The sequence below is a fragment of the Anarhichas minor genome, unplaced genomic scaffold (genome assembly GCF_050575085.1).
Source record: "Anarhichas minor isolate MPS153535 unplaced genomic scaffold, ASM5057508v1 ptg000041l, whole genome shotgun sequence".
NCBI lineage: Eukaryota > Metazoa > Chordata > Actinopteri > Perciformes > Anarhichadidae > Anarhichas > Anarhichas minor.
The window spans coordinates 4,257,166-4,270,000 of record NW_027466487.1 but is presented as its reverse complement, the minus strand read 5'-3'; the positions used below and the strand labels follow the sequence as shown (position 1 = coordinate 4,270,000).

Sequence of the window (12,835 nt, the reverse complement as noted above, 5' to 3'; positions counted from 1 at the left end):
TTTGTGAATATGCCTGTTGCTGCTTGAGTAACTGGTTGACTGGCTGGTTTCCACTGGTCGACAGTTTTACCGACTGCTTGCTGTTGCCATCAGGAGCCGAGTGCTCGTGCTCCCTCCCTGGCCTGGCTGGGACTGATTAAAGCCTTCTGCTGAAACAAGGTCATAATTCACTTAGCCAATGCCCAATTTCCGCATAATTACCCTCCTGCTTCACGAACGCTGTCGCGCGCGGACACGCGCACGTGCACACACACTCGCGCCGACGCTCAGACACAAACGCATTTCCTCTCTGATATGTGTCATTACTGAGAGGAGAGTGGTTAAAAGGTTTCAGAGTTGGCCTCTTAGTGACAGCTTAAATGGATAAAACCTCAATTAAAGAGTCTCTCCCTCTCTGCCGCGCTCCCTCTGTGGATGGAATAAGCATAATGCTGTGTCCTCTGCAGTTTGTTGAAGTGAGGACCGTGCCTGGCCTTTCTTTTTTCTTCTTCTCCCCTGGCTGTTAAATCAAACCTTCTCAAAAGGAGACTTTCTCATACCTCGCAATAATTGTTTCTCGTGGAAACCCGTTTAAAAACAAGCTACATTCAGACTAAAGTTTTTTTTTTACGGCTTGATGAACCGACTATGAAATTTGTAATCAACAATAAGCGTCCTTTCTGCCCAGCGAGCAGGGACAATAGACGCAGTGGCTCCCCTTCCTGCTGTCCCGGCCTGCGACAGTTCATTTCCCGGTGCGTTTAATGAAAACAGCTGCATTTCAACATGTGACGGCTTTGTCTTTATGTGGAAGGATTCCTAATTGTCATGTCGCTCGAGTTTATTAACGCTAGACCAATCTGCGTTGTGATCAGGCTCAGCATATGGCCTCAGACTGCCACTACGCTGCTACCATTAGCCACATCACAAACCCACCATATGAGCATCTGGTGTGTGTGTGTGTGTGTGTGTGTGTGTGCGTGCTGACAGTCTACATTATTAGTACCCCCTCCCTCCCCAAAGCCCCAAGAGCGCTGGCGAGGAATAGAGTAGGCATCACATAGAGTACACACACACACACGTATACACACACACACACACACAGATACATGAAGTGCTTTGAAACAGCTTGTAAACATCACAGCCTTGTTATTAGCACCTGATTACACTGCTGGAGCTTAGGCGTCGGCTCAGAGAATAATGCTAATATCAACAACAACATCGAGTGTGTGCGTCTGAGCGTGTGTGTGTGTGTGTGTGTGTGTGTGTGTACACGAGTGTTTGGCGTGTATTGCCTCCAGCCCATCGCTGTGGGATTTGTTCTCTGTGGACAATTTGTTCAAATTTAACACATGGATGGGAAAGATAAATTCTTGTTTTGCCGAGAATCTACAGATAACAAGAGAAGACGGTCATTCAATAACTGGCCTGTCGAGGAAAAAGCAGCAATGCATCCGCCTCAGACGACAGCGTTTTACCGTAAATCAAGTGACTGACGCAGCCCCTCCTGTTATTGCGATGGGATTTTTGAGAATTCGCCGTTAAGATAACTCTCCTGAAATGATCTGTTGAGTCACTTTACTGTCATATTTATATTTTCCTGTCTACGCCCTTACACAGACACTGTCCCAGGTCATGCAGAACAGTGAACACAGACCATCCAACATCTTGAGATCACCGACGGAGAAGCCGATATTCTGTTCCGACTGTGTGGAATGGATCCCTGTTCTTTAGCCACTGTTAAAAACAACAGTGTGGTCCCACAAAGCTTACAGGATGCACATCTGGTAGCGTACAGTGCAGGTGAGAGGAGAGTCTGTCTTATCGACTCATTTCTGTGCCAGTTGTTTCGGTTGCGATCCTCTTTTTCAGCCTCTCTGCTGTTGCCAACATGGACGCGAGGAAGCCACACCGGTGCAGAATGAAGCTCACCCCATTTTCACACCTGTGCACACCTGGCCAGGTGTAGCAGTTCATTTTAGAATGTTATAATATTCTGGCGTCTCCTGCCCGAGACACAAAGAACAGCAAGAAGAGCAATCCCTCACAGTGTCAGACGCACCTTTGGGTGATTTAGACCGTCCAATCTAACTGATGGCGTGTTGTTGAAACACTGACGCTGCGATAAGAAAACCAACACACAAAGGGAACTCCACACAAGAGCCAAACCTGGAGGCATATTCATCAACCGTTTCTGATTGGGACACCGGTCCTAACTGGCACAAAAAGTCTCAGAGTGACGCATATTTGTCCGTTGTGAGAAAGCTGTTTTCTCAGCCTATTTAAATTGAGAAAAGTCCTCCTGTCTGCTCCAGGATTTAGTTGAGCTGCGGGGCTGCTCTTAGCTGTTCGGGTTTCCCAGCAGGTGGTAAATGATACGATAAACATGTCCGTTTCTGCAAATGTGGGAATATAAAATACAGAAAATTTGATTTTAAGCAACAACCATCATCCTCAAAGATATTCAAAGATACTGGCTCTACTAAATCATTTTCATTTTGTCCGTAAATGTAACGCTCCATCCAAACACGCCATTCATGCTTAATGGAAAACAAAGAAATACTGCAGTTAGATGGGACATTACAGCTGTGAATGCACCGATTGAACCAATAACACACATTCTCCTCACAATTGCGTCAATTTGTGGCTTTCTGTGATTTGTCAGTGTCATGATGAATCACATAAATCACTGGTCCAAGCATTGATAAGGACACCTCCCACGTAAATCCATACCACATTATCAACAGATATTGCTTCTGCATGCATTATCCTTGATGTTTTAGCCGAACAACACACAGACGTGCTCGGACCATAAAAACAGGCCAGCAGGCAGCAGCAGCGTCGGACATCAGATTATTTAAACCAATTTAACCAATTCACGCTTAAAAATGAGTTCTGGCAAAAAGGGTGAAAAAAAGTCATGCTTTGGTAAATTGTGTATTATAATTTGTGAGTCCGAGAGAAACCGATTGAGCAGCGACTGAGATGCCAGAACACAGCATCCATGTGCGGTTCTTCCACCACGCTACACCTACACCTCCCTGGAGGTCCACTACCAAGAATAAATTCTCAACTCATGGGAAACACACGCAGTCCGGCTATTTTCTGTATTCTATTGTGTTTCCCTGCATCAACTTACTTCACCTACATCACACCTGGCTATTGCTGGGAATGTGTTACATCCACATTGAAACTCCTCAGATTAAAATCACTGTTCCTGGTGTAATTGGTGACTTCTTCTCCTCGTGTTTGTGTTGGTAATCACACCGTACGCTGAGGTAGAAGGGTTTTAGTTCAGTGTTTTTCTCGCAATGACTCTGAAAGTCTTAAGGAATGCAGCCTGCAAAGCACTGCGCCACCAGCATCCAATCAGCAGTCACTTGAATCAATAGCAACCCCGGGCCGCACATTTACACCTACAACGCCCTTGCTTTGTGCCCGGCTGGATCAGAATCGCTCATCTTGGTCCGACTCTCACATGAGGTTGGTTTTAGCAGAATTACATTCCTAAAATCTCGAAGAACCGTCTTCCTTCGAATCCAAACCATTACGGTGACCAGTTCGTGTTTGATCCAAGCGCCAACGCCGGACATCAATACTCAATTTTCACAGCAATGCTTCCGATTAGTCGATGGTGTAAGCGGGACAGCGTTTGAGGAAATGAAAGAGCCTATCAAGAGATGTGGGGGGGGGAAAACCGGGCCGGGCTTGATATTTCAGGCTTGTCTTTTTCTCAAGATCAATGCGAGTGTTTTATGTGTGTGGAAATTTAAAGGATCTGCAAAGGAGGTGCGTTTGAAGTGGCTTTGGACAAAAATCTCAAAGTGTGCAAGAGGAGAGGAGAAGAGTGGCGAGAAGGAAATAAAGAATGTGGGTGGGGTGAGGTGAGGCGAAGGGAAAAACCAGCCAACAAAGAAAGGCAGCATAGTTTCTAGCACTGAAAAGATTTAGTCCAAGTTAATTTGACAGAGAAAGAGTCTCACAACATTCACATTAAAACCACACGGCTCCCAAAATACCACCACCCCGAGAGTGCTTTCCCATCAGGCATGTGGGGGATGACAGAAGAAGAGAGAGGTGGGGGGCACATTCCTGAAATCTAGCTCATCCCAAAAAAAAAAAGGAAATAAAAGATGGACATGAAATAATTTATTTTCCTCCTTTCTTGTACATGTCCCTCATTGCTGGGCTCACCTACCAGACAATACCTGTCCAGTGAGAGCAATGTATTTACTCCTACGCATGCACATAGAGAGAGAGGTGGGGGGGGGGGGGGGGGGATGGACCATCCATCACACAGGTGTTCCCTATTGCTTTTAATTAATGACGTCTCTATGCGAGCGTCTGGACGCCACACACACACACACACACTTTCAAACCCACACGTCGCTACGCAAACCAGAATCCATTCACCCGTACACTATGTGGCCTTATTACTCGTTACTAATGAACAGCTGATCGCTGTGTCTATACAACGGTCACCATGATCGCTGAGCCTGTGTGGGAACTTTTACTTTCTGTGTGTGCAGGGGAACAAACGCCCATCACACAGTGGCAGCTGACATACGTAGCGACGGTGCGAACGCCTATGATGGATGTGTTGTACACACACACACACACACACACACACACACATGCAAACACTGGCAGGGCGTGCATGTTGTTATAGTGAGTGAGTAATACTCCGCTTTGTGCAGATATTCATAAATGTAAATGTTGTTGTCCTAAATGGAGCTGGGAAACAGATAGGTTTGTGTTGCTGTCGAGGGGAGCGTTGATTGGCCTGCTTAATCCTCTCGTGTGTGTTTCCCTCCCTCCCTCCCTCCCTCCCTCTCTCTCTCTCTCATGCACACACACACACACACATGCACTGGGCCTGTCTTATGGCGTCTAATGTGAGAACTCGTGTGGATCAGGGCACTGGCCAAGCGATATTATGCATTATAATTATGATGACCCTCCTCCCCTTGCTCCGTCATAGTTCAACACAAAATCTTCCTGACTTCCCCTCTCCTCTAACCGGTCCCGTAGCATTTTATATTTCGCTGCCTCTCCCTTCTCGTATTATTGCATTATTTCTCTCCTTCCCTGCGTGACGTGTCTCTGCACACTCTGACGAGCTGGATGAATATAAAACAAGTTGGAACTCTGCGTCGATTACCCCCCACACACGCGTACATTTATACGAGGAGGATATTCTGCTGGCCTCATTCCAGTGGCATGCATCGAGGTGACGGCGTCATTGATACACACACACACACACACACACACACACACACATGCAAAGACACCGTCGAGAAGTTCTCATGCCTTTGTTTATTCGCAACCCCTAATCGCTTTCAAAAATATACAACTGATAAATTAAGAGATACCACCAGATATCTATTATGCAAATCAGTTACCTGCTGCGTTATTAGATGATACACATGTATACACACGCGCACACTCGTGCGCGCACACACTCACACAGCGGTGGTTAATTGCCAGGTGGTGGAAGATAATGTGTGATTTAACGGACTGATGGATTTGTTTTTGTTTCGGTCACCCATCAATGAACAGAGACATCTGTAACAGCGCCAACACACACACGCTTAAGTTCTCTCACACACACGCACACACACACACACCATTATACACACGTTGAAGCCCAGGGATATCAGTGACAAGTGACTGATAGCAGTGGCAACAGCAATTGTGTAAGGCACGAACGCAGGAAATGATCCATCTTCACGAAGTTAAAAAAGTACACAGCCGCGTGTGTGTGTTTGTGATAATCGTAGATATATGTGCACATGTGCAGGTGTAAGCGTGCATGCCTGTGTGTGCGTGTTTGTGTGTGTGTAAACAGTTAATCCCTGGTAACAGTCTCAGCCTGTCTCTAGTGGTTGATGAGTGGCTCGGGGTCAGAAGCTGCTTGAGAAACTGCAGGGTCCTGAGGCTTTACAATGTGTTTACCACTCAAACTGACAGCTATACTACAGCTTATTATTGGCCTTCTAAACCTCCACACTGCACTGTGAGTTAGAGAAACTCCAGAGAGGCACATTGCCAACGGCGGGAGACACGCCAGCCAACCCTACAAATGTGAGATGTTGTGGTGTCGAGTGCAGAGATTCAGATAAATGCTGGAAATGGGATCTGTGCCTTCGGAGGAAAAAAATAGCTCGGAAGTATATGAAAGGATGGATTAGACAGGTTATCCAGCAGTTTATCTGGCCTTTGCGCGTCACTGTCCATGGCCCCTTTGTCTCCTAATTCAATAATTGAAAAAGTTATCCCCACCCACTGCTCATACATTGTCATTGTGTATGTGTGCACTGAGGAAGGGAAACAGAGAGAGAGAGCGAGAGATGGGGGGAGATCAAGGATGAGCCAGGTCCACTGAGATGCAGTGTTCTTTAATTAACCACAGTCTTTTATAAAAGACACACACACACACACACACACACACTAAGACTCACACTGCAGGGGCTGAGAATATGCTGCCGCTGGGATGAGAAGCGTACTGGCAGTGAACGTGTGGAGAGACCGCGGCGCTCTGCAGTACTCGGGTCCTGGACAGTCGGGTTAAAGGTTAGGATTCTCCCCACTGCTGAAAAAACCAACTGCAACCTTTTTTTTTTTTTTCTCCTTTAAACACAGTCTGAGTGTACAGCAGAAAGCAGCTGACAAATGACTTAATTAGTGTACATTCTACCAAGGTTAGTGCTGCTCACGTTACGTCGAGCTGATTGTACCGAGGTCCCGGGTTCACCTCTTCCCTTTATGCCTTTGAGCGATTCTTTTCCACATTTTTATCTAAATCAACTCGTCTCCGATATGGAAGCCGAAGGTGGAATTTCATTAGCATTTATTATAGAATTGTTACAGGAAAAGAAAAAAATGAATATAATATAGAAAATTGAAAATGAGCACTCTCCACACTGAGAAAAAATATCAGCTAGAATGCATTAGCAGCGACTGTGCGCGCAATATTAGTTTATCTAAAAATGTACAGGAAAATAATTTTCTCACATTCAGGAAAACTAATATTGTTTACAGTATGGTACCACAACCGATGACCTTATGTTTTCCGTTCCTGTCGCGTTACGCAGTACATCACGTGTAGTAATTCTGCTGTGATGCATCAACTCATTTGCTTCTCTTAGTTTTATTTCGCGCTGTAAACTAAAATCATTGGCCTGGAGTTATTATCAGCGGACAGAATCATTGATCCTCCTACTGCCAAAAAAACAAGTGTGTTTTCTGAGTTTTCATTTTGTTTACTGCTTTAATAAGTGCAGTCATAAAATGTGAATCAGTATATATGAGTGACTGCTCATCTTGGGGGCCAAGTAAATTGTGCTGAAGAGGTAAATACCACAAACTGAGATGTTTTAAGGGCCAAAATACATCCTACACATAGACAGGAGTCACTGCAAGATGGAGAGCGAAGAGGAAGGTGTGTGTTAGTTTGTGACATGCGCTCTTGCGCACCTAAAATCTAGGTTGATTGTTGCGTTATTTTGTTGTATTATTTAGAAATCATAATTCATGAGATCACACAGCTTGCTGAATTGCTAATTATAAGGATATCTTGAAAATTGACCGATATGTCACGTCAAATCCGGCATTTAATTGCAAATTAACAACATTTAATCTGCAGATTTTGGGCAGAAGAGAAGAACCCCGTGGATGTACAGGGTGGGACATGTGGAAACGCAGCTAATACAACATAAACGTACACAAGACTTGACTGTGAATTGTGGGAAGAGACATAAGCCTACAGTGTGTTACAGCAGACTGACGCTACATTCTTAAAGGATCCAGCAGCAGAGCCATGGACTCACGAGGACAGTATGAAAAAGGCAGCTTTCTTTAAAAAAAAAAGAGAGAGAGAGAGAGAAAGGAGGGGAGAAAAAAAAAAAAAGCATTTTCACTTGAATCAAGATCGGGGTGAGGAGCGAGGGATTAGGGAGGATAACAAAAAGGCCAGCGGACTGAGTGTAAACAAGAAAAGGGGGGTTAGAGAGGGATAGAAGGAGAGAGCAAGTCGGAGAGTGAGCGAGAAGGAGAGATTGAATAGTGACACTGCTACAACACAATGGGGTCAGGATGAAGAAGTGCTCCTAATTGAACCAGATAGAGAAGACAGAGACAGAGCCCTGAAAGACTGAGAGAGGAAGGACAGAGGATGACTCTCTGTCCTTTTCTTTCTATGCTCCCCGGCCATGCATGGATGAAGGTAGAGGAGAGGGGAGGGAAAAAAGGAGGGGAGCAATTGAAGAAATAGGAACGTGCACAGATTGACGCTGGACTGAGGAACAGAGACTGAAATATGTCCGACTAGTTGTGCAGGTGAGGGTGTTGGAAAGATGGTTTGGAGCCACCTTGACTTCACAGTAGGGGTCTGACGGAGCAGTTTTGAGGCTCAAAAACAGCTTCACCCTACAGGGAAACGTGAGAGGCCTGTTTAAATAGCTTTTTTTGTGGACCTATATCATGTCTTCCACTTTAAAAAAAATAAAAGATGAGATACAGACGAGGAGTTAACATCCTTGATAAAAGCGTTAGAGGGACTCAGCAACCCACTGATGACTGAAAGTGTGATGTCGTGACCCTGACAGCCCAGAGAGCAAATCAGGACATCTTCCTTCCTTTAAACAGGTGTAGAATAGAGAGATCAGAAGAAATGGCTTATTACCACACACACACACACACACACACACACACACACACACACACACACACACACACACACACACACACTGATCAGCAAAGAGGAATGAGGGGTCTTACTGTATGTTGGAGCTGTTCCAGTAAACAGAATGCCTGTTGGCTGACACCGGGACCACGTCCGCCCAGGTGAGACTCGTTAGCACCCAGAGAGACAGCGCTACCAGAGCCATGCTCTCGGCTCCTCTCTCGGCCTCCGTCCCTTCGGTCTCTCCGGCCACTCTCTCGGTCCCTTCACCCCACCAAACAACGCGACTCAAACATCCCAGCAAATGCCTAACAGACGGGAGAAGGGGGGGACAAAAGCTTCATGCATACATAGAGATACGGTCAAAAGACTATAAGACTTGCTCTGGTTAATAAGTGTTGTAAAAGTCTATTGTGGTGAGAAGTGACTATAAAGTCCCCCCCCCCCCCCCCCCCCCAACCCCCTCCTCCCACCCTCTGCAACAAATCCTGGGGCTTCCAACAAGAGGGTTTGTGGAAGTCCTTCTGAGCTGGTCCCCGTAATGACCGACTTGCGCCTTGGTCCTCTCTGCTCACCGGGAACTGCTGCTTCTGAGCCCGCCAGAGGAGTGTGGGAGGCCGGCACTGGGTCCAAGCGGGAGGTCGGTCTTCCTCCGCGCATGAAACGGTCCGCGGGGAAAGAGTTGCTGCTGACGTGAAAAGGCTGACTGCAGGAAAACTAAGAATGGGGGAAAAAAACGGTGGTAAAATAATAGATATTAAGCAAGTCCTCTTCTTTAAAAATAGAAAAACTGTTCTTTATCTGCGTGCTGCTGCAGTTTTTTTTTTTTTCTTCCAAGTATCCGAGAGATGCAAAGCACGCCGGGCAACTGAGCTCTATAATGGCTGCAAACAATTCAAGCAGCCAGTTTCATTAGCTCTTCAAGACTCTATCCGACAACCATCGTTTACGGTGAGCAGCCTGCCCACCCGTCTCTCCCCTTTCTCTCTCTCTCTCTCTCTCTCTCTCTCTCTCTCTCTCTCTCTCTCTCTCTCTCTCTCTCTCTCTCTCTCTCTCTCTCTCTCTCTCTCTCTCTCTCTCTCTCACTCTCTCCTCCTTCTCCTCTCTCTGTTTGGTAGGCAGCGCTCGTTCACTTTCTAACTCCACCCCCTGCGAGCGACAAAAGCGCATTCCTTCAATATTGTGACCGAGTCGCAGCACATCAGGCATCACTGCGACTTGAAGTTTTTTTTGTCAACTATTCGACCTCCGCCCCATAAGTAGTACGCTTTGAATCCCCCCCCCCCCCCCCCCCCATCTGCCAGATACGTCTGCAGCCATCCTCTGCAGCCTATTTTTCAATGTAACACCCCTCCTCCTCCCCAGCCACATATATTCACACACACACACACACACACACACACACACACACACTTTTATGACAAAGGCTAAAAAACATAAACTCTCGCACGCACATATATTCTCCACTATGGATCCATCCACCAGACACTGTAAGTCAGTCTAATACAGCGCTATCATCATGTCCAATCCTCTTACAGCTGCAGCACATTAACACGCGTGCTCACGCGCGCGCGCACACACACACGCGCATGTCCTCTCACGCAATACACCATAGAGAAAATACACAAGCTGCATATCACACTTTAGGTTCACAGCGATGCTATGGTGACTTTGTCTAAGTTTTGATGAAACAGAAGTGACTTGCTGTTTTATTTAGCAAATGATCCTATAAATTAAATTTCACACTTAAAATTTATTGAAGCAATTAAGTTGTAATATTGTGTAGAGTTATTTCCGTGCAAGTGTGATGTGGCTGGTGTTATATCTTCCTGTAGCTCTGTCATGCAGAGACATGGTAAAATGTTCAATAATTTGCCCCCCTCTGTCACCTCCACTGCCACTGCATCTAAAGTGTGTGAGAGAGAGAGAGAGAGAGAGAGAGAGAGAGAGAGAGAGAGAGAGAGAGAGAGAGAGAGAGAGAGAGAGAGAGAGACAGAGACAGAGAGACAGAGACAGAGAGAGACAGAGAGAGGGAGGAACAGGCCAGACAGGGAAAGAGACAGGAGGAGGGAGGGAAAGAGAGAGGTTTGCAGATAGGAGAAAGATTGTTACAGTTTTCTTGCCGCCTGCTGGGAATGAGTTGGTTAAGGGGGAAGTCAGGATGATTTATTGGAAGAAAAAAGGAGGGAAATAGGGAGAAGGAGAGCAAGAAAGAGAGTGAGATGAGATGCCATCGGGGAATCCCTCTGTCTTCTCCAGTCCGTCCACCTCTCTCATGAGCTGTCCATTTAATCCCCCCTCTGTCTGTCTCTCTCTTCTTCCTCTTCTCCTCACTTTATTCCCCCATTTCCACTGTAAACTTTCTCCACTCTGATCTCTGCTACCTGGCTCTTCTTCTTTTTTTGCCTCTGTCTTTTGTTAGCTCTGTCTCTGGTGGTTGACCCGACTCCTCTGGCTCTCTCTCCATCTCTCTCCGTTACAGCAGGCATGCAACTTTTTAATGAGCACTCCTCCTTTGCCTCCTCTCCTCGCTCCTCTGTCCATCACTTCTCCTTAGTCTCTCTGTGTTGTTGTTTATCGCTACACTGCATTGTGTAGTACAACAGCAGCACAGTTAAACACACTTGGTACAATTAAATATATATGCCCAGAAACCTTTGCACATATAAACATAGATACATATGTTATGATTAGGCCAGTGGTAGGCTATACATGCATATAGTTTTGAGCCATTGAAAGAGGAATTAAAAGGGTAGAGGAATAATATGATTTTTTTGGTGACTCTTGTTCGTTTTCTTGCTGAGAGTTATCTGGAAAGACTGATACTCTCATGTCTGTCCACTAATTAAGAAGCTACAGCCAGCAGCAGGTTAGTATAGCTTAGCATAAAGAATGGAAACAGCTAGCCTGGCTTTTTGCTGTCAAATTATCCCTTTAAGAGAAACATCGCTTTCCAGAATCAGAGTCTTTATGAGCTTTCCTGACCTTTGATAAAATGTTCTAAACTCAAGGTTCACTTACTAGCTTTTACGAAGGCCTTTGATCAAACCGCATTGTCTTCTTTGGCGGATGGATCTTCATTTGACCTTCTGTGATGTGAAAACTAGACCACTACCTGTAGACCATTTGTTATCATGCAACCAAAGTCCTGTACTTAGATCACATAAATCCAAGTTCCATCAACTGAAGAAGGCCCTGGAACACGGTCAAAAGCTCCAGAATAAGTTGGAAAGTGCCACTATTTAATCACATAAAACATTTGCAGGGGGTTGTCATCCAGAACAACAAGGATACTGTTTCTGGAAAGATGTTGCTTTTGATATTTAAAAATGTCTTTTAATTCATTGATAAATATTCTGATTATTCCTTTGAGATTTACAGACAAAATCACATTCACGTCCACGTATTCACCCTTGTTGCATTGGGAAGGCAGCAGAAATCTCAGCGACAGAATAAAACCCAAGCTATCTGCATGGCTATACGACCTTATAATAAGTAAGGAAATGTGTTTTTGCCATTTAGGAGAAGTGACCCTTCAAATGCCAGCCTATAGAGCATGGATGATTGACTGTATGGTGCCTACACCCGATACATTTGAAAGGAAACTGTAAATCAGGAGCAAGAAGACACAGTTGGAAATCGAACACCAACGGAAGCAAGAGATTTGGTGCTTTTTTTTGAAAAACAAAAACTCCACGTGTCGCTTCTCCGTTGGGTTTCTTTGAAACAGACGTTTGCATGTTCTGTTTCAGCAAACGCCCCTGTCAATTCCAATCACCCAGGTTGGATTCTCCAGGCGTGGGTTGCAGTGCTATTGGATTACTTTTGTATTGGGGTTATTATGAGAAACGACCTCGGGGATGACTGCATGCGGTGACACCGAAGCTCTTATGACATTTCCAACCCAGAGCCGGCCAACAACACATCTGTCAAGTGATCCTTTCTGCAACCTCGAAATCTAATCGGAGTTTTCTCATTGCTCTGACAATTGGATATTAGGCCCCTATAGGACTCGCATTCCTCTCTGGGGCCCCAGCAAGTAAACAATGCTCATATGAATTGAGCAGGACCCTTGCATGTATACGAACATCATGTAAATATACAGTAAAGAATTTATATTTCTTTGTACACTTGTATGTGTGCTGCATTTCAATGGCATTCTTGAACTGTGAG

At 45.4% G+C, this 12,835-nt stretch overlaps 1 protein-coding gene across 1 annotated transcript in view; it reads right to left on the bottom strand.

Annotated features, from left to right (window-relative positions):
- The window catches only part of efna3b (ephrin-A3b), a 50,890-nt gene extending 41,551 nt beyond the window's left edge, over positions 1–9,339 (bottom strand). The window contains exons 1-2 of the mRNA XM_076109338.1: positions 9,238–9,339; positions 8,758–8,970 (exon numbers count right to left, since the gene is read on the bottom strand). Coding sequence (XP_075965453.1) covers positions 8,758–8,867 — 110 coding nt within the window. The 5' untranslated portion in view covers positions 8,868–8,970; positions 9,238–9,339. The remainder of the gene's footprint in view (positions 1–8,757; positions 8,971–9,237) is intronic.
- Positions 9,340–12,835: the final 3,496 nt, after the last annotated feature.